This window comes from Schistocerca piceifrons, chromosome 3 (genome assembly GCF_021461385.2).
Source record: "Schistocerca piceifrons isolate TAMUIC-IGC-003096 chromosome 3, iqSchPice1.1, whole genome shotgun sequence".
NCBI lineage: Eukaryota > Metazoa > Arthropoda > Insecta > Orthoptera > Acrididae > Schistocerca > Schistocerca piceifrons.
In genome coordinates this window covers 692,253,093-692,280,443 of record NC_060140.1, presented here as the reverse complement: position 1 = coordinate 692,280,443, position 27,351 = coordinate 692,253,093, and the positions used below count along the sequence as shown (strand labels likewise).

Below are 27,351 nucleotides of genomic sequence, written 5' to 3'. Positions count from 1 at the left end.
ATCTACTGGTAAGAAATCAAGCAGCACGCCTCTGAAATGCTTCGACGTCTTAATTCAATCCGAAATAGTGAAGGTCCTATAAACTCCAGCAGTACTCACGAATGCGTCGCACGAATGTTCTTTACACGGTCTATTTCAAAGATGAAGTATACTCTCCAGTCTTTCTCCCGATAAACCAAGATCGCACATCGGCCTATTATACAACGATCTTATGCGATCGTTACATTTCACATCGCTCTGCAACATCACTTCTAGATATTTAATAGAGTCGCGCGGAATGGTCGCACGGTAAGAGGCGCCATGCCACGGATTGCACAGCTTGAGGTTCGATCCCTCCCTCGGGCGCGGGTGTGTGTGTTGTTCTTAACATAAGTTAGTTTAAGTAGTGTGTAAGTCTAAGGACAGATGACCTCAGCAGTTTGGTCCCTTATCAATTCACACACATCTGAACATTTTTATTTAATCGACGTGTAGCCGGTCGCGGTGGTCTAGCGGCTCTAGGCGCTCAGCCCGGAACCGAGCGACTGCTACGGTCGCGGGTTCGAATCCTGCCTCGGGCATGGATGTGTGTGATGTCCTTAGGTTAGTTAGGTTTAAGTAGTTCTAAGTTCTAGGGGATACCCATATTTTTCTGTACCACTGTCAACGTACAAGTAACACTAAGGCAAAAATAAGCCCTAGACACCACCGAACAGTACAGAATGCAAGCTCCGTCGCGATATTTGGGTCCTATAGTATCCATCATTCCCATGGCGCACTCTTACCCTACGAACGGCACTTAAAGTTACATTCCATATCCACCATACACAATCACGCGCTAATGAAATAGAACAATTCATTCGCCAAGATCTACGCCTTGACGAATAAGAAGTAATAGGTATTTACTTCTCTATCACCGGCAGCAGCTTCTAGATTAAAATGACGATGGAGACAGCATACCGGGTTCCCGGGTTCGATTCCCGGCGGGGTCAGGGATTTTCTCTGCCTGTGATGACTGAGTGTTGTGTGATGACCTTAAGTTGGTTAGGTTTAAGTAGTTCTAAGTTCTAGGGGACTGATGACCATAGCCGTTAAGTCCCATAGTGCTCAGAGCCATTTGAACCATTTGGAGACAGCATGCACTAATGTAGTTCGGCGAAACGCACACGGACTAAAGTTGAAACGTTCTGACGCTTATTATCTCGAGGTGACGGTAGATTATGCTGGTTTCGGTCTCCAAAAATTCAGGTGTTTGAGGTACCTTTCGAGGTGCCCCAAGAGGTGGTCGTTGAAGCCTTCCGACCCTACAGCAACGTAGTGTGCCACATCGCGCAAAAGTGGCAGACGTTCACGACATACCACGGGATAAATGGTGTCCAACGGATCAATATCGAATTGTCCAAACATATCCTATGCTATCTGGTGATAGATGGTGTGCGAGCTATCGTTATGTATGATGGCCAGCTGCGGACACGTGCAGGATGTCGACAAGACTGTCGACAAGACTGTCTCCATCAGCCCGAGACGCGCGGGGTAGCCGTGTGGTCTTAGGCGCCTTGCCGCGGTTCGATCGGCTCCCATCGTCGGAGGTTCGAGTCCTCCCTCGGGCACGGGTGTGTGTGTTGTCCTTAGCATTAGTTAGTTTAAGTAGTGTGCACTCTTAGGGACTCATGACCCCAGCAGTTTGCTCCCATAAGACCTTAAATTTCAAAAATGGTTTAAATGGCTCTGGGCACTATGGGACTTAACTTCTGAGATCATCAGTCCCCTAGAACTTAGAACTACGTAAACCTAACTAAACTAAGGACATCACACATATCCATGCCCGAGGCAGGATTCGAACCTGCGACCGTAGCGGTCGCGCGTTTGCAGACCGTAGCGCCTAGAACCGCTCGGCCACCCCACAAATTTCCAAGTTTCCTGATCCCGACCGGTGACGCAGCTCTCTAACCAGTGAATACTTCTTTACTAGGCATCTAAGCCTAGCTGTGCGCAACCCAGACGCGTCACTACTGGATGCGCCTATTCTTGAGCCTGCAGTCCCCTTCGGAACCAACGGTCGTCTATGGTGGCGACGAGGCTAAGGCTCCCCACAGTTCGATGGACGGCCCGCCCAACGCCATGAACATCGAATGAAGTGTGATGACTATATCTGCTTTCCTCCAAACTGGCAAGATGACGGACGGCGGATGGTCGCATTCCAACATGGAACAGCACCTCTGAAAGCAACGGTCGCCTCAGAAAAGGAAGAAGCCGAAAGCCCTCCAATGACACACTCCTTCATATGGCATCGTAGGTAGTGGACCAGATACAGACAGTGTACACCCTTGGAACGACCTGACGACAGATGTGGCCGCTCCCGATGTTCCATCTGAGGAGCGTCCTTCACTCTACTTGGGATCCCGCCCAACGACGACAGATCCCATGGCGGGAGGTTTCCCAGATGCCACCATGGCAGCGTTATTACCCCTACACCTCGATGGACGCGACACTCAGCCGCCACCAATTTCGATCCGCTGAGCTGATGATGTCGACGACACAGCACATTGGGAAGCTAGCCCACAGTAGTAGGGAGATGGCCGCACAAGCCCACTTTTGATATCAAATTGATATACACATTAATTAAATTGATCAATTAATTACCCCCACCCCCCATCATACCTCCCCCCAGTATGAAATCACGTGATTTCCTCATCTGGAACATTGGTCAGCATCCCCTCCCCGCCCCTCCCTCTCGCCCTCCCCCACCTACCCTATTGGCGGGATTTTCGAATTTTGGTGGGAATTTCGAATGTTAGCGGCAATTTATTTGTCCCAAGCCTAGACGTCCCACACCACCCCTCACCCGGGGATTGGCGGTAAATTAAAAATGGTGGTGCCATTTCCCGAACTCGAACTCCAGTCCTTCCGAACAGAAAGCCAAAGTGCACTCTCCAACACAAGGAAACTATTCAGATGCTGGAGAGGAAGGTTAGGTTAGTGTACTTTAGTCATTTTGGTTGGGAAACTAAAGTAAATATCAGACCTAATTACGTAATTAATCATAAGGATCTGTCCTAACTACACAACTATATGCAAGGCGCTACACAAAGGGTGCATTATAGCTCAAAAATTGACGATGCCATGCAACTGGTGTCATCCTGCTGGGAAACAAATTTCACAATACATCTTGAAACTAGCGGCAGACGTACTCAAACTCTACACTTCACCTATAAGCTGGTGGGAAAAAGGCTGGAATGGAAGGTACTATCTTTATTTGATAAAACTACTTCCTTCCACACTATTCTGGTGTCCTAGGAATCCATCGTCAGTGTATATTCACTGCTCGAGGTGCTTATAAACCAACTAGAACGAAGTCAGCATACTGCTGTCATGTCTCTTAGGAAATTAATAATTTTATACATCTTTTTTAGGTTACAAATATACGTACCATCAACCACATTTCCCACATCAGTCGTGCTTATTATTCGTAGTAGTAGTGGTTTTGACAGATATGGCTATGCCTCCCTAGGAAATAGAGTGAGGAAAACACGGCATGATTAATTTCTATAGTTGATTCATTGAATTACCACCCAAGTCCTGCTGCACGAAAATACACACAAAGATGCAGCAACTTCTAACAAGGGAGTAAGCACCATGATCAGTAGCCAAAGGAGATGTAATAGTCTTATTGCCGTTTACAGTAGCATCACCAACGCTCTGGTAGCTCTCCGCTTACACAAAGAAATCCTGGTCTGGTGTTAGGTACTTTTGCTCATTTGTAGGATAATATAGCAAATTTGTCCTAACACCATGTCTCTTGACTACACCCTCTGCACGCTGTAAAAGGTGATACAAGTGGCATCAGTCCACTCTCCTGCAGAACACCCTAGGAAATGGCTTAAGTCTGATAAACGCATAGATTCTTCATAACATTGCTTGTGAGGACCAACAGTAACCCGGTAACATCTATATTCGACTGCATTTGTGAGAACACAGTTCAGGATTGGAATACATATGTTTCGCCTGCTTTAACATAGCGCCTCTGTATACTACTTATATCCCCTTTCATGAATCATTTGTTAAGGAAACCCATGTAGTTTACATTGGAGGAGGGAGGGTAAAAACTGAACGCAGACAAGCTTATTTTTTAATCTTTTCTCGCTCTTGAGTGTCCAGGTACCCCCCGTCCACTTCAGTTCCCCGCATTTCATGGTACTTTATTTTTAATTCTGTGTATTCTCAGCAGGTTTTTCGCGATTTTATATATTTCGTCGTATTTTCCTCAATTTTACGTAGTTCTCATCAATTTGTCGTAATTAAATACGTTTTCTTTCGATTTTTAGCGATTTCACATCACTTTTTCAAATTTTTTGTCGATTGTCTTAATATGTATATAGTCTCATTGCTGGCATACCCATGCATTGTTTGATTTTATATGAGTATATTTGCGTGCTCTATACACCAGCCAAAAATGGGCTCATGCCACAATCTGCCTATTTCTGTCCACCCCTCGGGGAGTGCCACACTGTGGTGCGTGACCCTGTATACACACACTGATTACAGCCTCAGTGGGTGTGGCCAATGTTTCATGCCCGCTGGACATGACTCTCTATCCCAGTAGGAGAGCACTTCCACATCGTCACAATGAATCGTCACAGTTCAAGCTCCATATAACCTGCCAATGTTCATAGACATCATTTGCTGCTAATATCGACATTGTCCTCCTCCAAGAAGTTACCATCACTGATTTCTATGCTCCCACTGTCTAGGCGACCCACACCTCCCACACCTCTGACTGCTGATGTCGACACTGACCTCCTCCAAGAACTGATCATCGCTGATTTCTACCCTCCCACTGGCTACGTGGCCCACATTTCCCAAGCCTCTGACACCAGTAATGTAGAGGCCATCCTCCTCCATGCACGGCTCCCACTGAAGATGTAGTGTGCCTTTTTAATGCTAGGAGTATCACCCTCACGCTGTTCGGCATCCGCATCCTAAAGCCATATGCACCATCCAGCTCCAGTCTCTGTGGCGAACGACACTCCTTCTTTGCTATCGAGGTAACGTAATTTTTTGAGGATCCCCTTGATGATCTTGTACCCAGTACCTGATAGCCTCCCCTTGAATTTTACAAGGGTTTTAGCTATATGTTGGCACCTACTTGGACGTCCATCTGATGTCAACGACCCCAACAACGATGATCCTAGCTATCTTCCTTGACGGGGACATCCGGCCGGTGTGGCCGTGCGGTTCTAGGCACTTCAGTCTGGAACCGCGTGACCGCTACGGTCGCAGGTTCGAATCCTGCCTCGGGCATCGATGTGTGTGATGTCCTTAGGTTAGTTACGTTTAAGTAGTTCTAAGTTCTAGGGGACAGATGACCACAGATGTTAAGTCCCATAGTGCTCAGGGCCATTTGAACAATTTTTGATGGGGACATTACACTGGTTCCTAAACTGCACAGGCGACTATGGATTTGTGATCACTAGCCCATCATTCTACTAAACAGTGACATGAAAATTTTCAAATTTTTGCTGGCATCACGACAGAAGAAGCTAGTATCATACCTCACCTCCCTGGATCAGACCTTCCTGCGTGGTGACAAAAATATTCCTACTACCCTTTGCATGAGTGTACTCGCCAGGTCGCGACATCTGCCTGGTGCATTGGCATTGCTTGACTTCAGTAAGGCATTCGACCATGTAGATCACACCTTTTTGATGTTGATCCTCGAACACATGGGTTTTCCGGGTCTTACAGTAACAGTGGTAATGCGCCTCTTCAGCGGCGCGACTTGAATAATTATAATGGACGCCTCATTGTGCCTCTAGTTATCGAGCGCTCTGTCCGACAAGGATGCCCATTTTCCACGATACTGTATGATTTGCCATTAGAAAACCTGCTCTGGGGACTTCCCCAACGCCTAGTGGGCCTGTCACTGCACGGAAATAGCGTTGCCACAGCTATCTCATTCTCTACGTATGCAGTAAAGATAACGTCTGCACAGCTCTGGCATCGGAGGCGACATGTAGTGAGGCATCAGACAGTTCTCTTAACGTTTTCAAATCGCAGGTTCTGCTCACTGGAGAGGGCCTACCTGAGAGACATGTCACTCCTCTGAGTGTGGCCACCACCGTCCGCTGTTTAGGCATTGGTTTTACGAATGATATTCATCGTTCAGCGTCAACAAACAGCAGACACCTTCTCCAAACAATCAGAACTGGTCCCTTATGCATAAGTGTCCACCATGCCACTGGTATCCCTCATGTGGTGCAAGTGTTCCTGGTCCCATTGTTGATGGCGATGAGAACCTTTGTCTGTACCAAGAAGCTAATCATAGTTCAATATTCTTCCCTTGCTCCCTCATGTAAGTGTGGTAATGTTGGCTTACTCCAAGTGCCAGACAAAGTTAAAGCACCTTTTGTTAGGTCTCAGCTGAAAGTCTGGCGCTGTTGCCCAGTGAGCCTCACTGGAATGCTTTTACATGAATATGCTTCGGACTCCATGTCACCCCAGTCATGTTATCAGACATTCCACCCCCTTTTATCACTTGTGGCATTTGTTTCTGGAATTAAGTTGCATCCTCTAATCCTTACAACACCCACAAGTACTCCAGACCAAGACTGTACGCAACGCATTACAAATGAATCAGTCCTAAGTCCCCAGCTCATATGGTTCCATGTGTGGAAAGTGGTGCTTTCAGACTTTCTCGACACCAGCTTCCAATCTATCTAGTATATCACCATCAATGGGAAACAGGTAAACCAGTTTCGTTTGCACCACATCCACCACGCCGACACATCCCTCTGTGTTCAGTGTGGTGTGGACGACACAAACGCTCACCGATTTTCATGTGGTCCGTTGTCTGACGTGTTGATGCTCACGCAGCGTATTTGGCTTTCCTTACTCGACATACACCTGCTCAGATCACTTTCCAGATGCTTTCACTCCCGGACGTGGTTCATTACCCTGCAACGAAAACTAATATTGTGAATTTGATACGCAGCCATACAGTCCACTACCTATTTGGCGCAACAAAAAATCGGAACTGGATTATTGGACTACCTTGATAATTGTCACTGTGCACTTCTTCACAGCCTCAGAAACAAGCAGTTCTTTTCAAATTTTCTATGGAGCATCTTTCTTGATCTGCCTTCCAGCTGAAACGTCCAAGCCATGAAATGCTGATGTTTATTTTGCCGACATTATGCTCTGAACGAACTATGAACGGAATCAACATAAAAATTTCGAGAAGACACGTCTGGATGTTCCGCCATTCGAAGGGACGAGAGGCTCTCGGAATTTCAGTTAAAAAAATGGAAAAAAATACATCTTTCATGTTCATCGCCCCCCCTGTGTTCTCTTCCCATATTTTCTTCCTTTCTTACCTCCCTTTTAGTAATAGGTTAGTTGCTTTGGGATATGCATAGATAGACGCCAATGCCTGAAGAGGTGCAATTCTTTTTTTCTTAGGACACAAGTGACGGTGGCAAGTACATCATTCGCCTGTAGTCCTCTTTCCCTTCCAGAGGAGGAAAAAAGTGGTTCGTGTAGATGGCTGTCATATAGATGACCTGAGTTTAAAAAAATAAAAAAGAAGAGGTAGAGTCTTTAAAACTACATAAGAAAAGTGGTCAGAGCATCTTCGTAGTAAGCAAGAGACCCGGGTTCGAATCCCAGCCTAGCACAAATTTTCTGCTTTCCTCAATGATTTTACTCAATGCTCGCTCGCAGCCAAGGTCTGTAATTCCTTAGTGTCTTCGAAATTTTGTCGTTGGGGTTCGGGTGAACCATGTATTCCTCGCTCAGATTATTCTTTGTTATTTTCCCTACATAGGAGATTATTATCGTTACTGTACTGCTGTGCAAGTAGCGTTCCTGAAAGTCAACCGAATTTCCCAATCATCAGGTAGGCTAGTAAGGTGGCTACACAAATTACGAAGTCAGATAAAGAAGTAGTTCAGTAAAGAACCAACAATTCTAATCTTCAATGTAGTAACTGGTGGAAGGTGATTGATCTCGGTAGGGGTGTTGATTTCAACTGAAGTTTGAATTGTGTAAGTGATGATACTTAATCAGAGAAGTGACTTGGACTGACCTTGTCTAGCGCGGCCTGCACCTTGGCCTCGCTGCCGGTGTCCAGAGCAGAGGTGGCCTCGTCCAGCAGCAGGATCTTGGGGCGGCGCACCAGCGCCCTGGCGATGGCGATGCGCTGCTTCTGGCCGCCCGACAGCTGGGCGCCGCGCTCGCCCACCAGCGTGTCGTAGCCCTGCACAGGGGATGACATTACGTCCGGATGGCTTGCAGTAGACGTATAATCCTAAAGTGTCCAAAGAACTATCATAGCCTCATCCACTGCCATCGAAATCACGAGTTTTGCTGTAGCCGCCAGCAGGTATGGCCGAATGGTTCTAGGCGCTTCAGGCAGAATTCGCAGGTTCGAATCCTGCCTCGGGCATGGATGTGTGTGATGTCCTTAGGTTAGTTAGGTTTAAGTACACTACTGGCTATTAAAATTGCTACACCACGAAGATGACGTGCTACAGATATGAAATTTAAACGACGGGAAGAAGATGCTGTGATATGAAAATGATTAGCTTTTCAGAGAATTCACACACTGTTGGCGCCGGTGGCAACACCTACAACGTGCTGATATGAGGAAAGTTTCCAACCGATTTCTCATACACAAACAGCAGTTGACCGGCGTTGCCTGGTGAAACGTTGTTGTGATGCCTCGTGTAAGGAACAGAAATGTGTACCATCACGTTTACGACTTTGATGAAGGTCGGAGCACGTCTCGATCCCCTGAGTCAACAGATGGGGACGTTTGCAAGACAACAACCATCTGCCAGAACAGTTCGACGGCGTTTGCAGTAGCATGAACTATCAGCTCGGAGACTGTGGCTGCGGTTACCCTTGACACTGCATCACAGACAGGAGCGCCTGCGATGGTGAACTCAACGACGAACCTGGGTACACGAATGGCAAAACGTCATTTTTTCGGATGAATCCAGGTTCTGTTTACAGCATCATGATGGTCGCATCGGTGTTTGGCGACATCGCCGTGAACGCACATTGGAAGCGTGTATTCGTCTTCGCCATACTGGCGTATCACCCGGCGTGGTGGTATGGGGTGCCATTGGTTACACGTCTCGGTCACCTCTTGTTCGCATTGACGGCACTTTGAACAGTGGACGTTACATTTCAGATGTGTTACGACCCGTGGCTCTACCCTTCATTCGATCACTGCGAAACCCTACATTTCAGCAGGATAATGCACGACCGCATGTTGCAGGTCCTGTACGGGCCTGTCTGGATACAGAAAATGTTCGACTGCTGCCCTGGCCAGGACATTCTCCAGATCTCTCACCAATTGAAAACGTCTGGTCAATGGTGGCCGAGCAACTGGCTCGTCACACTACGCCAGTCTCTACTCTTGATGAACTGTGGTATCGTGTTGAAGCTGCATGGGCAGCTGTACCTGTACTCGCCATCCAAGCTCTGTTTGACTCAATATCCAGGAGTATCAAGGCCGTTATTACGGCCGGAGGTGGTTGTTCTGGGTACTGATTTCTCAGTATCTATGCATCCAAATTGCGTGAAAATGTAATCACATGTCAGTTCTAGTATAATATATTTGTCCAATGAATACCCGTTTATTATCTGCATTTCTTCTTGGTGTAGCAATTTTAATGGCCAATAGTGTACTTCTAAGTCTATGGGATTTGTGACCTCAGATGTTAAGTCCCATAGTGCTCAGAGCCACTTGAAACATAAGAGACACTCCGCAGCAAACCAGCGCTCCGCTGCACACAGCTGCAGTGGAGCTCTGCGTGTCACAGTGGCCAGACAAAAGTTAGTGGCCATTCGCACACCGATCCTGTCTGATCCAATTCTCAACTTTTCTCACGCTAGTAGCGTCCACTATCCATTCTGCTACTTGCTCGCAGAGTTACATATTAGCGCAAGAGGCTTGGACCCTGTTGCACACCCACACTGATGTTATCAAGGCAGTAAGGTATGTCTGGAAGAACAAACAGCACGCATTACACATGTAGTATATCTGTAGGGATGAAAGCCTTGATAACTTCAGCGCGGGTGTGGGATAGGGCCAGAGCCTCTTCAAGCAATACATAGCTTGCTGGGAATAAGTTGATGAATGGGTAGTGGATGCTACTAGCGTGTGCCAAGTTGAGAATTTGGGCTGGACACGAAACACAACCACTCACATCAATCGGGAGATCCGGGTTCAAGTTCTAGTGCATTTGGCATCAGTCTTTCGTTCTAAACAGATACCTCCCAGCCATCTCTGTGTATGTAATGTATATATTAATGGAAGAGCAAGCTGTGTTAAAAAAGTAACATCAAATATCGGAAGAAAACTATTCAGCACAAGGAACAAGTTCTACAGTTACAAGGTGAATTATATCGATGGGAAAGCAAACCTGTCAGTTTGTGTATGTTGTGGCATCGGATGAGAATGATTAGTCTCACCTGCGGTAACTTGGAGATGAAGTCATGAGCGTTGGCCATCTTAGCGGCCTCCTCGATATCCTCCATGGTACAGGTGTCCCGCCCATAGCGGATATTCTCCGCGATGGTGGCCTGGAAAAGCACCGGCTCCTGGCCCACCACGCCGATCTGCGAGCGCAGCCAGCCCACGTTGAGACTGCGGATATCGTGGCCGTCCAGCTCCACCTACAGTAGTTGAGGAACTGAGTTTAGATGTAGGGCCAGAAGGCACTATGTAAACGCTAAATTCGTACACTGGAGGGATGAACATGTAATTTCTAAAAAATCTATGTATGTGATCGACGTTATTGAACTCATTCGAAAGACCTGCAACAACACATGGTATAAAATGTCAACACATCAGGAAGAAGTTGTTAATATTAAGTGGCTACATTACAAGACGGTAACAGTATGCTCCAAATAGCAGGATTGAGCTTCTATGTAAAAGAGTGTGGTGGACTGTTCAACATTATGCAAGCATTGTATGTCGGAGGGTAAACTTGAATAAAACACGAGTTAAACTTGTCAACACCATACATCGCATAGTTTACACGATACAGATTTTGAACGAGAGCGAATGGACAAAAATAAATTAGTTTTTCGTGACGTACAATATGACACAGAATGGAGGGTAACGATACTTCATTAACGCGTGTGTGGAGTATGTCGTCAGCAGAGAACTGCGCTAATCGTAAGCTTCATACTGGACTATTAACTTATGACATTAGCATGCAGTGACATCTGAGTAGCACTTCATCTTTATTGGAGACTTTGACCTGTGTGCCAAGTGCACCATCAGTTCTCCGTCGCCTGATTACAAAGATACGTTTTGAGTAATTTGTGAACTGAAAACTGGCTGCAGTTGAATGCGTGAAAACTGATACGTCTTCCAGTACCTACAGTCATGTAGATATTAGAACTGATAAAATACGGGAACAAACAGATGACGATACATAAATATATCGAAAGTAAGAAACTACTGAAAATGAGGTCACAGAAGACAAGGAAACGTCAGTTATTATTTTCATCAGGATGGTTAAGTACTCAAGTCTATTACCTTTAGAAAGAGAAAGTATGAAATGAGATAAACAAAAAATATGTAGGAATGTTGCTCTAAGTTGGCACACCTGATAAATAGCAAGTTACTATCTTATGTACACAACTAGAATGGGAAATACGCTACTAAGGGTAAGAGTGCGATCCTGATTGTGGATAATGGCTGAAAAATAAGGTATCATGACTGTGTCAGTAATTACAGTAGACAGTCAATATTAATACAACACACTCAGAATAGTAACGTCTCACGGATACTGTGATCAACGTCTCTGAAAATGCGAAGGGTGTGGGCAACGAGCGCACAGTGACAGCAACTTCCGTAGGTACAATAATAATCGACAACGTACATAATCTTCAAAATAACGTCTGATAGCGAGCTTATACCTCGTTTGACTGGCACTGAAAAGATATTACGAAACAATGAGTTTAGAGACACGCATGTCTGGTAGGCTCTCTACTTGAACTTTGTGGCTCATGCTTCTAAGAAAAGACACGACATGAACGGCGAAGACGTACTTTGTAGCATGTAGACGTAGTTTGTAGCATGTCTCGTAGGATCTCTACCTGAAGTTTGTGACTCATTCTTCTAAGAAATTACACGCCATGAACGGCGAAGACGTAGTTTAAGATACGTACCGTCCCTCGGAGCGGGTCGTAGAACCTCTGAATGAGTTGGATACACGTGGACTTTCCGCAGCCAGAACTTCCGACAAGCGCCACTGTCTCGCCACTCTTCATTCTTAAGTTCAGACCTCGCAGAATCTGAAAAGCAATATACTTCACTGCAATGTATTTTTTAACTGAGTACCTGCAATGTAAATTACCACACATCTCAAGAAAGCGGGAAAATCGACGCTTCTGGTCCATATCCCTCTAAATTCAACACAGTAGTTACTAAACTCCTGTATTATTCCGTTTGTAATTACAATGAAAGAAAATGACACTTTTGAAGACGGACTTAGAAGTCTAACCTATGTTCAGTTTGTTTATTGCTGCCATGCGGTATGAAATTGCAGCACTGCCAGATTTTTACAAAAAGAGCTCTCAGCAGAATGCTTTCTGTGATGCGTTATCACGCAGGGTCCTTCAATCGAACCCTAACCTCTTCAGGGTGTTAGAATGCTGTTGTTATTACAAGTTGTGTGATTTTATCTCCAGAAATCAACAGTTCCTCTGCCCAAACACGTCAACAATGTCCAGCAATTAGACAAACCTGTTTTTTTAGTGTATCTCCACTATCAACAACTTGCCAACACAAAAGTGAACCCAGAATGTTAACATGTAAACATTTAAAAACGGAAACACAATGAATAAATATAGCTGGTCGTCTTCTCTCCCTCCATTATCTACTTCCCGCGCATTCACCGATCTTTTGTGAAGGATGCGTATAGGTAAAGTAGGAACAGCTGATAAAGGAAACAACTTATAAAAAAATCAAATACTCAGCACATCTGGATTCTGCGAAATCGAAAGCAATTCCATCGTGTCAAGTACGACTAATGTATGAGTATTATCTACTTGGCCATCTTTGTACATAAATAACATGAAGCAAGTACTCTCATGAAATTCGTGGATCCTATCTACCATGATGACAGACATATAGTCTCTTTAGAAAAATATGAGATAATTTAAATAAAGATGACCAGACGAAAGTTCGAACAGCCTTCAGGTTTCAAGTTATGGATTCTTTAGGGAAGTTTGTTTCAATGAATCTTCATAAGTGAACAAAAAAGCTCTTATGAGTGTTACCACGTCATGAACAACTAGATAGACAAGCTTGAGAGGTGACTTTTTATTCCGTACCTTCATTGTTCTCTCATTGTATCTTGTTTTCTGTCTATATCAATCGCAGCAACCTCTTTGGTCGGTCACTTAGAATATTTTGAGTTTTTGGGAGTCCGTTTTGTTTTCGACCAATGGGAATCGTCTGCGGCTGTTGGACTGTGTGGTTCTGCTCGTTTGAGCGGAGTACATCATTACATTACTCGCTGTTCAGACTCGGTTTGGTGAAGTCGAGGAGCTCTATGCTGTGTTTTGATGTTGAGAGACAGGCGGAGATCCACACTGATATGTAGACAGTATGATGCACAAGAAAGCGGGGACATTAACATCAATACTAACGTCATAAATGAATCCAGCAGCACCTTAAAAACATCCTTCAAAGTTTTGGCATGCCCCTATTGGTCAATAGTGCAACAAGGGTTACCACAACGACTTCATCAGTAATTGACCATGTGGCCACAAATATGGACAGGGAAAAATGTGATGTAGCTGTAAAAGATCTCGGACTATCAGACCATCTCTTTCAAATAACAACAGTAAAGTCAGGCATCGAATCATTCCCTAAACTACAAGCCTACAAACGACATCTGTCAGAAATCAGTATAAAAGATTTTTCAAACGAACTAGAAAAACAAAGCTGGGATGAACTGTATAAGGAAACCAATGGGGATATGAAGTTCTCGAAGTTCTCTACATTGTTTAAATTGAACTTTGAAACATTTCCAAAAGTATGCATGTCTGTATCAACATCTCACAAAAACAGATCGATAACAGCAGGTATTATGAAGTCCTCCCAAACACTTAAACACCTCAGTCCCATGAAAAAGATTCGCAAGGATCCAGAATTATTAAATTTCTATAACAGATACAAAAAGATCTATAGGAAGGTACTGATTGCTGCAAAAGTCATTTAATGACAAAATAATATATAATGCAGAGAATAAAAGCAAAGCAGTCTGGGAAGTTAGAAAAAAGGAAACGGGGAGAGGCAAGCAAATGCACAATAACATACTGCTAAGAGAGGGGGATAGAGTAATAAATGATCCACAGCACTTAGCAATCTATGTAAACGAGCATTTTTCAAATATTGCATAGAAGTTAAAGCAAAAATTCCCTCAAACAAATATAACACCTGTAAATAATGTTGCACTAAATACAATGATGTTACTTCCAACCACAGAGAATGAAGTCAGTAAAACAATTCAAAAAATAAAAAATAAAAAGTCAGTCGGCTTAGATGAAGTACCAATGTGTGTACTGAAACAATGCATAGGGATTATACAAGACCCCTTAACAAATATAATAAATGAATCCTTCACATCAGGAACATTTCCAGGGCAGTTAAAACAGGCAAGAGTTGTACCTTTGCTTAAGAAAGGTAATGCAGAAGACACAGAAAATTACCGGCCCATTTTCCTGCTGTCGGTATTCTCAAAAATAATAGAAGCAATAATGAAAGACAGATTAATGAATTACCTGAGTAAATACAATTTTTTAAGTGAATCACAGTTTGGTTTCCGAAGAGGCAAAAATACAGAGTCAGTCATAGTAGTATTCACAAAAGCTGTACTTGATGCTTTTGATAAAGAGCACTTTCACTTTTCACTTCCTCTTTCTGAGCTCAACATCTCACTCATTATGGAGGGATGTTGACTCAGCTTTTCAGGATAGCAAATGGGAAGTTACGGTACAGAAAATGGCCTAGAGATCACCAATGTGTGTGTGTGTGTGTGTGTGTGTGTGTGTGTGTGTGTGTGTGTGTGTGTGTGTGTGTCACAGACATATTTTTTGATCTTTCTAAGGCGTTATGATACAGTCGACCACAAGATGCTATTAAATAAATTAGAAGCATTAAGAACAAGAGGGGTAGCTAATGATTGGTTTCGATCATACCTAACAGATATAGTACAAAGATTAGAGATTACACGTACTTCAAATAGATCCAAACATTTAGTGAAACACTTATCAGAACCAAAATGCATTGATATAGGTGTTCCGCAAGGTAACATATCAGGACCAATACTGTTCCTCATATACACTCTTGGAAATTGAAATAAGAACACCGTGAATTCATTGTCCCAGGAAGGGGAAACTTTATTGACACATTCCTGGGGTCAGATACATCACATGATCACACTGACAGAACCATAGGCACATAGACACAGGCAACAGAGCATGCACAATGTCGGCACTAGTACAGTGTATATCCACCTTTCGCAGCAATGCAGGCTGCTATTCTCCCATGGAGACGATCGTACAGATGCTGGATGTAGTCCTGTGGAACGGCTTGCCATGCCATTTCCACCTGGCGCCTCAGTTGGACCAGCGTTCGTGCTGGACGTGCAGACTGCGTGAGACGACGCTTCATCCAGTCCCAAACATGCTCAATGGGGGACAGATCCGGAGATCTTGCTGGCCAGGGTAGTTGACTTACACCTTCTAGAGCACGTTGGGTGGCACGGGATACATGCGGACGTGCATTGTCCTGTTGGAACAGCAAGTTCCCTTGCCGGTCTAGGAATGGTAGAACGATGGGTTCGATGACGGTTTGGATGTACCGTGCACTATTCAGTGTCCCCTCGACGATCACCAGTGGTGTACAGCCAGTGTAGGAGATCGCTCCCCACACCATGATGCCGGGTGTTGGCCCTGTGTGCCTCGGTCGTATGCAGTCCTGATTGTGGCGCTCACCTGCACGGCGCCAAACACACATACGACCATCATTGGCACCAAGGCAGAAGCGACTCTCATCGCTGAAGACGACACGTCTCCATTCGTCCCTCCATTCACGCCTGTCGCGACACCACTGGAGGTGGGCTGTACGATGTTGGGGCGTGAGCGGAAGACGGCCTAACGGTGTGCGGGACCGTAGCCCAGCTTCATGGAGACGGTTGCGAATGGTCCTCGCCGATACCCCAGGAGCAACAGTGTCCCTAATTTGCTGGGAAGTGGCGGTGCGGTCCCCTACGGCACTGCGTAGGATCCTACGGTCTTGGCGTGCATCCGTGCGTCGCTGCGGTCCGGTCCCAGGTCGACGGGCACGTGCACCTTCCGCCGACCACTGGTGACAACATCGATGTACTGTGGAGACCTCACGCCCCACGTGTTGAGCAATTCGGCGGTACGTCCACCCGGCCTCCCGCATGCCCACTATACGCCCTCGCTCAAAGTCCGTCAACTGCACATACGGTTCACGTCCACGCTGTCGCGGCATGCTACCAGTGTTAAAGACTGCGATGGAGCTCCGTATGCCACGGCAAACTGGCTGACACTGACGGCGGCGGTGCACAAATGCTGCGCAGCTAGCGCCATTCGACGGCCAACACCGCGGTTCCTGGTGTGTCCGCTGTGCCGTGCGTGTGATCATTGCTTGTACAGCCCTCTCGCAGTGTCCGGAGCAAGTATGGTGGGTCTGACACACCGGTGTCAATGTGTTCTTTTTTCCGTTTCCAGGAGTGTACATCAATGACTTTCCCAGCTGTGCAACTCATGATGAAAAAATCCTGCAATGACAGCAATATTATAGTCACTGAGTAAACAAGAGAACTCTTTACCGAGAAAGCAAATGAAACTCTCAAGGAAGTTTATGATTGGTCAATAAGTAATAAAGTGACATTGAACTTAAGAAAACGACTGCCATGAATTCCAGTTTGAAGAGGAAAAATTACAATGTTAAATTAAATGTAGATTGCACCTCTATAGACTGTGTAACAAATGCAAAATTTTTAGGAATGAATATTGATCCTCAGTTGAAGTGGTGTGAACACACAAAGGTACTTGCAAACGAAATGTCATCAGCATGTTATGCCCTTAGAATCCAATCATCAGTGTGCAACATGCAGTGTGTTTTAGTAACATATTATTCATATATACACTCAATTCTTAGCTATGGTATTCTTTTTGGAGAAACAAATGCACAATATATGAACACAGTTTCCAAACTCCTGAAAAGAGCCATAAGAATAATAACCAAAAATACTAGTTGAGTTCATTGTAAAGATCTATTCAGAACACTGGGGATTTAACTCATCAATGTGAATACATTTACCAGTCAGTTGTAGACATCAATAATAACATTGGTAATTACTGCACAAACAGCGCCGGCCATGACCATGCAACAAGAGATAAACTCAACTTACATTTACCAATAAAAAATAAACATAAAACTCAAAACAACATTTTCCACCAAGGAATAAAACGATACAATAAATTGCCAAAAGAGATTAAAGAAGTTGCAAAAATGCACTTATTTAAAACGGTAGATAAAAATGACCTGTTAAGCAATACATTTTATACATTGAAGGATTACTTAACTAAAACAGAGTAGGACTTTGATATAAAACGTTATACAAATAAACAATAATAATAATTATAATGATTATAAAATATCCAACATTCCACATAACACCTTCACTTTATGTTTTTTCCTTCTTTTTTTCTTTCTAGAAATACTTACCCCCAAGCTATGCATAGCACAATACTAACACCTCTTCCTCTTCCTCTTTCACTCATTGTGGACGGATGCTGACTCAGCTTTTCAGGATAGCAAATGGGAAGTTGCAGTACAGAAAATGGCCCAGAGATCACCAGTGTGTGCGTGTGTGTGTGTGTGTGTGTGTGTGTGTGTGTGTGTGTGTGTATGTAGTGAGTGAAGTATTATGGAACAATGTGTGTATAGTATGTACAGAGACTGATAGTCAGATATGAGTGAACAATGTGGCATTATGTTATTTAATCAGTTATTTGTAAAAAAAGTATTGTATATCCGGAGTAAATCTAATGATTGTCTCTAACTAGAAGTCTATAAATTTATGTGTATATGAATTAGCTTATTTTAAATTGATCTAAATTTGTAAATACTTGGACAGGTCCTAATTCTTGTAAAAAGAGATCTATGGGTGAATAAAGCTACTACTGCTACTAAGATCACTGTGATTTATTTCCTACAATGTATGTTAACTTTGTGGTGATGATAGTGTGGCATCATGTACTCAGAATCATTCCGTGTATAGGTGTTGGTACGTGTGCTTGCACGTATTGGTATAGGAGCTCATAGGTAACTAACACACAACTGTTTGGAAGCAGATTATTGCATCTCACACTATTTTGCTTCATGATATTCTAAATTCAAAGACGTTATCTTCTCCTGAAGTGTAAAGATTAGTTTTTCAATCAATCAGAATTGTATGTTACAAAGACTACTTTTCTTCAGTTTGTAAATTTAAATCTTGGAATATCTCTTTGGAGTGTTAAGTTTCTGCTAATGTTTAGTGACAATATACTTTTTGCCAATTCATTTCCCTCATTTTTATTTTGCCACAAACCATCTTATTCTTTGAATTCAGTCACTTGAGTGTGCCAGGTTGCTAGTAAACAGGAAGCGCTTGCTCTGTTGATCAATTTATTTATTTTTTTTTTTTTACAAATCAAATAATTTGTTTTCACAAATGAGAAGTCAGTCCCACTTCACAGCTGGACGCTACAAGCATTAAATTACATTCATGTACAGTGCACAAGTACTAGATAAGTGGGGACCCCCTTTACATTCATTGCACTAAGTTTATGAAAGTGTATGTGTGGTGGTGCTATTTTCAACAGGTTTTCAGTTCATGACTTAAAGTGCATTTCCAAATAGTTTTTCTGGGGCATTAGAACTATACACATTGCATATATTGAAATCATAATGACTTGGTTATCACTAATTTTCTTCGTAATCCATGCTTTTAAAAAGATCATAGAACATTTTTAAGCTGTGTTCCAACCTGTGTTCCGAAAGCAATGTTGATTGTTACTATCAAGTGCAGCTACTAGTGTTCAGAGGAGACTAAGTGGACATATGGGCCACACTATGTTGTTTTGTAGTTAGTGTAAAATCGTGGAGCGAATCCAGTGGTACAGGTAATGGAAATTCTCTTGTGAGTTTAGTGAATAGTTAGAGTCACAACTTGAGCTTGAATTGACAATGATAGGCATTAGTTTTGGAGTCTCTTTGTATGTCAGCAACGAGTATGGAGGTCAATGTGAAATTAACATCTTTGATTAAATATTATCCCTCTCATTTCTTTGGGACTTGAGAACGTTATGGAATTGCCAGAAACGAAAGGGTACTCACCGTAATGATTTTCTTATGATCCTATACAGTCAATAAGAGTGAACTTAAAGTCGAAAGCTTTTGTGAAAATATGGTAATAGCAGTATTTCCTACATTGTTTAACTGACAAAGATGATCATGGTTGAAAAGGAAGCGGGTCGAATTTAGTACACTTTCGATAGATTAAGCGCCTTTGTATTGGTGCTTATTAGTAAAATGCAGGAATAACTGTATCGTTATGTCATTGGAGAACAATGAAGGTCTTAGAAAAAAATCATTAATCTATCTAAGTATGTTCTGGACCACTTTATTTACATTTGTAGCGTCCCATGACCCAGTTCATTGTCTTATCTTCGACATCACAAGCTAGGCTGTCAATGTTGGGTCATCACTCTTATCACTTGCATCATCATCCTTATCAATGATGTCATCGTCTGACCATTTACACCCCATTTCCCTTTCACCCTCTCTCAAGCCAATAAAAATCCACAGTGGGGGAACTAGCTAAGTTGTACTTTACAGCCCTTCACACTACCAATATCCACTCCCCCTCTCCAATCAGTCACAGTATAGTATCGAAATAGGGCAACCAGTCAGAATGTAGATGCAAGCTGTAGGCACCAAACTGAAGGAAATGTATTATTTCTGAAGTAACTACTTAGCCTTCTCTTGAATAGGCGCTGTCATCAAAGATAGTTGCATAAAACAGCGTTATGTTCAACGATATTTGCCTATGAATTGCGTACACATATACACACTTAAAAGAATTAAGCAACCTCCACCTCAACTGCGTAACATGGTGATATGTGTTTTCATACCTTAGTACAAAAAAATCATTTGTGGAATGTCTCAAGAGTAAATTTCCACTTCACATCCGTAAATTCCATTGTCAACCATGTAGCTCTCGCTATGGAATATTAGAATGAGTATAAAACATATGCTCAATACATAGCTGAAAGCAAACATTTAATTATGCAATGTAATTAATGAATTAGAAATATATAGTTGCCACCGATAATTTTTACTTCAAGTACTGTTTCTCAAAAAATTCCAAATGCAAAATAAAATCACCGCAGCATTTTGCTCTGGTTGCTTATCATCACCAACAAGTGGCAAGTTTATACTTTGATCTATCAAACACAGTTTGTGTAAGACACAGGATGCAGCGGGACGGTGTCGGTCGTCTTTGTGGTTGTTATCGCTATCGTTCAGTCCACCTAACTCGATAGAATTCTTGCCGATATCCCTTCATTCTGTGGGAGCAGATACGTGCTAGGCATTGTAAAGCAGTGTTGATGAAACCAATACCTAATAGCCACTACACAGAGGCCGCGTAACTATAGTTGAAAGTCAGTTCCTGTAAGTTCATGATTAAAAAATCGGTCGTTCGGTGTATTCAGTCTACTTGCAGAAAAGCGTTTAAAATTAGATTAACTCTGTTTTTAATTATATTGGAACACTAGAAATGGCTATCAAGTTCGTACTTAATATGGTGAAACGTTATCATTGAAAGTTCACTGTCTGTATAACAAATATTCACTCGAAAGCAGCCAGAATGTTAGATAGTCTGACCCGATTCATTTTCATGTTCTAATAGTCACAGACCGACAACTATTCGCGAGTTAAACATTCGGCCGTTTCAGTGGCGTTCTTCGTAAGAAGTGCTTGCCAAAATATTCCATACAGAGCACTAAACATGCCACGTGGAGGCCAGAAAGTTCACACGCTCATATCTCTCAAACTATTTAACTTGGAAACACTAAATTTCCATTAAAATGTTCGTAACTCCATTCGCTTCAGTCACGATATGCTTTAATCGAAATTAGCTCACTATTTCATCATCTAACAGAGTATTTTTAAGGAGTGACCTAACATCGTATTAACTGTAGGTCAGCTAGCAAGCGACCACTCGAGGTACTCTCCTCTCCGCACACTCCTCTGTTCGTGCCTGAACCGCTTAATTCTGATTGGCTGCTGATCTAAAGGACCAATCAGAACGATCCTTCATGATAGTTCTCGCGGCAAATCTTAAATTACCCAATCACTAATTTGATAGTAATTAATCTCAGCAAAACTTCAATTTCTTATGTTTAATAAAAATAAGCAAAGTGCGAATTATTGTTCAAATTAATAAATAAACTTATTCCGCCTCTAACTGCTATTCTGGCTGCTTTTATACAAAAGTATGCTGACACAGACATACGTCGCCTGAATCGTGGTTGCAACATAACTTTCCCACAGTTCGTTTGTGCATGGTTTTATGTAAAACGAAATATTAAATTTTAACGTATGTCCCACATACACTCTCTGAATCATTCTCACGTACACAACGAAATATAATCAAATAATAATTTTGACTGATTTTTGTATTACGTAATTCAAAGTGACTAAAGTTTTAAAAAGAAAATTCTTATTAATTAATTTTTATGCACTGATAACTTTTTAATGGCTTCAAAGCATAGTGAAAATCAATCTGTTATTGTTCCCAACTTGGTTTTAGAAAACAAGCATAGGTTTTAGGGCTTTTAGGTAATTCTCTTTATCTCCGGAATCGTAATAAATAAAAATCTGAAATTTTGACAGCATCATTCCAATAATATTAAAAGGCTCTGTATCAAATCTAAACCAAATCGGATAATTATTAAAATGGATTATTTAGATTCGTAGAGGGTATGAATCTTCATATCGACTGAATGTTATGCTATGCAGCTCTCGTGGCAGGCAGCGTCATCCGTGCTGTGAGCAGAGCGAAAAAAAAAGAAAAAGCCATCCTGCAGCCACCTTACTAGATGACTGCGTGCCTTACTGCAACGAATGTTATCTCGTAATAACTTGTTGCGTTACAAAAGGACCAAAAAGTAATTTGTTTTACACATCTAAATTGTTCTATGATTACTTTTAAGTGTCACAATGTTAATTCAACGATTAAAATGGATGCTAAACTACATCAGCAACGCAATGCAACATATACATCAAGTATCACAATGTTATTTGACAGAAGGTTTTACCTTATTTTATTACCTTTCAAGAGGCAACTTTATTTTTCTTGTTACAGCCAAGCCTCGGCCGGCAGTGTTGGCTGCCTGTAAATTTTCTCTTCCCACGGTCTGGCAACAGGAAGTCAGCACCAACGAAAGCTACCTCGATCATACGCCTCCCTCGTGTGCTGATGAAGTAACGCCATCTATGCTAGGCTGACCAGGCCACGCTCTGGAAATTTCCATGCCGCCCCCGCGGGTTCCTCGGCTTCTGACCCATCAGGGCGGAGGAAGCCGTGTGGCCGCGTTCGATGTACCCGGCCGCCCGTCGCAGGGCTCTCACTCTTGGACGCGCGCCCTGTAGCAGTGAACACCTCCCAGTTCTCCCAGTGCTGGGCCACTGTGGACTTAGTTTCGCAGCCGGCATGCCGCTCGAACTTGCCCGATTGGCAGATGCCAAATTTCGTTAGTTTCTCAAACTATGTTTCGCCAAACTCTACACTCTGGCTCACCCTCGCTTCCCTAGGCCTGGCTATGTGACTCCTATTTAACATGCTTTCGCTAATAAATGGCCTTTGTCTAAATATTGCCCTGATGATTTAATTACGCCCACCGCCTTCCCTTCCTCCCATTTTGCATAATATACGTGACTAAAAATAATACGCTAAGCAGGACGATAAACTTTCTCAAGAATATAAGAAGGAGTATAAAACATATTCTCCATAAATATTCGAAATCAATGTTCGCTTATGCTACGTAATTAATCAATCAGAAATATGAATGTGCTGATATGCAGTTTACTTTATCTACTTCTCCAAAAAAACTTCGAAATGCAAGATAAAATCAACTGCTGCTGCATGCTCCTGTTGCTTGTCTTCGCCAACAGTTAGCAGGATTTATACTTCGACTATTGTACCATACATATTGTAAAGTTAGGGGAAGTTTACGAGGGACTTCTGCAACCGATGTTAATGTATAGCTTGGCATGGAAGGGGGAAGAAGGCTGTTAAATGTGCCTCGTGGCGGCAGTGTGCAGGAGGTCGGGCGGTCAGGATTTGAGAGTGGGCATCCAGGGCTGTCGTGAAATGACAAAACAGGAAATTAAGTACAATGAACAGGATTTATTTAAATATAAGGAGTACAATGTGCACGCCTAGGGTCAGAAGTTAGCAGGTTTAGGCCAGTCTAGGATGTGGAATAATTAATTAAAATGGGCAACGGAAGGGGATGTGGTTCATGTTAACTTACGTTGGTGGCCGTTCGCGAAAGGAAGAGCCGGAGGCTCAGCCTTCCAAAAATATGTCTGTTCTGCTCGAGGTCTGGATTACAAGAGATAGAAGCAATTGTGTTCTGCACTGCAGGACGCTCCGGCGTCCAAACGGGTGATCGGTATACCGCGCACCCTATTGGCTAAAATCAATGGCGTGAATTCGCTAGCAGTTGCAGCAGAGGGCTCAGGGCGTCTCCTGTCAGCAGCATTAACTGGACAGAACCGCCTCGGTTTTGAAAGGTAAGCGACTTGTGTCACGTAGACACGGCGTGAATTACTCTCGAGAAAACTTGTAAAGATTCCACTGCGTCTTTGAAATGAATTTCTTAAACCAATTCCCTAAAATATTCCTTGACTGGCTACTATCCTCTGCAACAATGTAAGGCAGAGCACTTCATCAAATTAATTATTTTCCATATCTAGTTTTATCATGTTTTTATGTCTCACAATATTAATTCAACATCTAAAATATCTGAAAAATGCGTCAGCAACGGAAAGAAAGCAATTTTATGTCAAATATCACAGTATTACTTTCCACACACCCACATATTCATCAAATTAGTACCACAAACGCGACTGTCACCTCTAAAGTAAGTACTCTAGCGCTACTTCCGTATCTAAATACAAATACCATGCGTAACAGCCAGCTGACATTTCAAGTTAGGCATAAAAGAGCACTATAGTAAAACTATCCATATAGAAAATACATGTTAGCTAAACTGGTACGCTAAGCACGTAAATGGGCAGTCTGAATTACTGGAAGAATGTCATTAATTCCATTATTTAGGCCTGCTCCTCGTATAAGGCACAATGCACTCTCAAATTACACATTTTTGTCTCTAAATTGTTCTATAAGTGTTACAACTGTATCCAAATATGCAAATGTTTCTAACATTTCAATCTGATACTGTTTTACAGTATGAAACTTCATCACCAAAAGTTTTTACAAAATTTTTCAGTGATGTTTCTCCTCAGCAATAAGCATTCCAGAGGCGCGAAGGTGATGTATCATTAGAAAATATAATCGATATTACTAACAGGCTATTATTGCTTTTTATTCGCATTTGAATTAGGCATAGTAAGGATTAATATGAAAATAAATTTTCAAAGATGGCTGCAATATTTACCATTCAAAACTACGTGCCAAGGCTCTCTACAATGTATTTCTTACAATAAAATAGTAATTGCTGCATACACTGCACGTAGTACCAGAAATACCATTCGAGACCGCGACCACACAGGCACCACCACTCGCGTGGTACCTTCTAAGTTCTGAGCACCTGCCTCCAAATAACACTTGCTGATAAGGACTAAACTTTTCTTCCGTGCCACGTCCATCACATGTCATATTCGTCTGCCTAAAGTATTACCAGCCACTGTCAACAGTGGACCATTTCACTGCCGCCTAGTACTGCCAGGGATGGAGATACTTCTGTCAACAGACAAAAAATACGACGCATCGCTGACTCTTCCTAAGTTCATGCTTTTCGCTCTATTTCTACAGTGCAGCAGGTCCAGTAATTACGCCACTATGCACAGTTCTGTGAGTTTCATTCAGGAGACTACAGTCCCGACTTATCAGTCGCTATTTACGGAGTAATATAAACAGTCAGCTATGAGTGCTGGCACAATACTTCCCATCTTGATGACAAAACCATAGACTCCTAAGAGTCAACAAAGTTATTTAGAGTTTTACTGTGACAGGTATACGATATTAGGTGCCACGTACCGCAGTTTCCAAGGCTAAGAGAATTGTGTGTTCTCATTACTAATAAATGTTATTGACTATTTCTTATTATGTTGCTATATTTCTTTCCTAGCGGCATCATGCCAAGGTTCGTGTTAACGTAGGTTTGGAACTAATGTGCATAGTGCATAGTGAGCTACGGTAGAAGTATGTTTTCTGGTACCGTGAATGTTTCGGCCGAACTGATAGTAATATTCAGTTCTAATATCCCCTACACTGGCGATGAGGGAAAGTAGAAATTACCAATATTTTTTCGCCGGTTACCAACACTGGCAACCAGGTAATGTATTATAGATTTGCTGAAAAATTTCGACCAGTATGCAGCAGTGGAGACAAAACTATGTCAAGGTTGATGATATTTTCATCATTTGCCGACATTGACAACGAGACATTGAGACCCACAGATTTATTCACGTTTACAGGGACGACCAACAAAGAGAAACATTAAGAAACTAAGCATGTGTTTTTATTTTTCATTTATTCTTTTTAGTGCACGTTCTATTTTATTGATTTTTTTTGTAGCAAAACTTCGTGGTTTACATTTGCCTGTGCATACGAGATTCTAGGTTTACTAATACGTTTCCTTGCCCAGTTAAGTTTTTGTGAATTTTGTAAACAGTTCTGAGCGTATTTTTCAGACTTGTTCCAACCTGTACTCAGTAGCCTACAGCCCATGCTCAAATCTATACAGTAATTTCCATCAACCAGGGGCTCATGATGGTACGCTTTCTAGATTTGAAGGAAACAATGACGAAGATCAAAAGCAACTACAATTTAGGATGCCTCCATCCTTCCCAGAATACGATCGGCAGATAGAGGCTTGGAACGACTACATCCAATGTCAGGGACAGCATTTCATCACTCATCAGATATCAAGTGATATGAAACGGAAATCATTCTTTCTTGCCTATTCCGCCCAACTGTATATCAACTTCCATATAAGTTGTCACCTATCTGTGAACCTGTGACTCTCTCTGTTCTGCCGTTGAAGAAATGCTCATCTATATTTCGAGTCCCACGTACATGTCACAGCTTCCAGAGATGGATTTTTTCACCGATTCAAGTAGTCACATCGAAGCTACAATTAGTGGATTGTTCAGTTACAGGCATAACTAGGGAATGTAGATTTCATTGTGAAAACGACCAATGTAACAGATTACATGCAGATTGACTAATTCACGACAAGACATGCTTATCAAATACTCCCTTGGCAATAACTTAAAGAAGGACCTGCTTAGTCTAAAAAAACCATCCTTACAAGACTGTCTGCCATTGATTTGGGCATACAAAGAAACGCAAGTATCTGCTGGAGCATTACAGATCGGTGACGCTGACGTGTTCACTACGGATTAACTGGGTATGCAAAGCGATGCACAACTGACACGAAAATCAGATACTCAAACACGTTGCAATAATTAATAATGAAGCGTATCTGTTGGTGAAAGATCTGGTTGGGGATCGGTGTTCGTCATGAAGGTATCCATAAAAATGAGGTTCCATTAACATGGAAGATGGGAAGACGGTATCTGCACGTGCATGAAAGAAAAACGTTTGATATTTAGATGAACTGAGTTACCGGATCTGCACATTTATGACAGTTGAAAAATATTAAATAGGTAAGTTAGCCATACTTATCTCTTGCACAACAGACAGCAGTACGACGTAAAATGGAAGTTTGCAAGGGGATACGTACGCACGTGCTCTGGTAAAAAGATCACGTTTATTAAAGAACAACTGAACAAACTAATAAGCTAAACAACTAATAAATGAATGGTGGTTGCTGTTCTTCAAAACACTGTCGCCTATGTTTGAAAATTACATTTACAACTGCGTCTTGGAGACCCTACCACGATTTAGCATTAATTATTAATTATGTACGGGTCAGAGGAATCTTTCAATGGCGACACTCATGCACATATACACGTATAATAAAGAGTCAGGACAAACATAA

At 42.5% G+C, this 27,351-nt stretch overlaps 1 protein-coding gene across 1 annotated transcript in view; it reads right to left on the bottom strand.

Moving 5' to 3' along the window:
- LOC124788970 (ATP-dependent translocase ABCB1-like) overlaps positions 1-27,351 on the bottom strand; it is a 329,202-nt gene that overhangs the window by 129,178 nt on the left and 172,673 nt on the right. The window contains exons 10-12 of the mRNA XM_047256259.1: positions 12,169-12,294; positions 10,459-10,662; positions 8,063-8,233 (exon numbers count right to left, since the gene is read on the bottom strand). Coding sequence (XP_047112215.1) covers positions 8,063-8,233; positions 10,459-10,662; positions 12,169-12,294 — 501 coding nt within the window. The remainder of the gene's footprint in view (positions 1-8,062; positions 8,234-10,458; positions 10,663-12,168; positions 12,295-27,351) is intronic.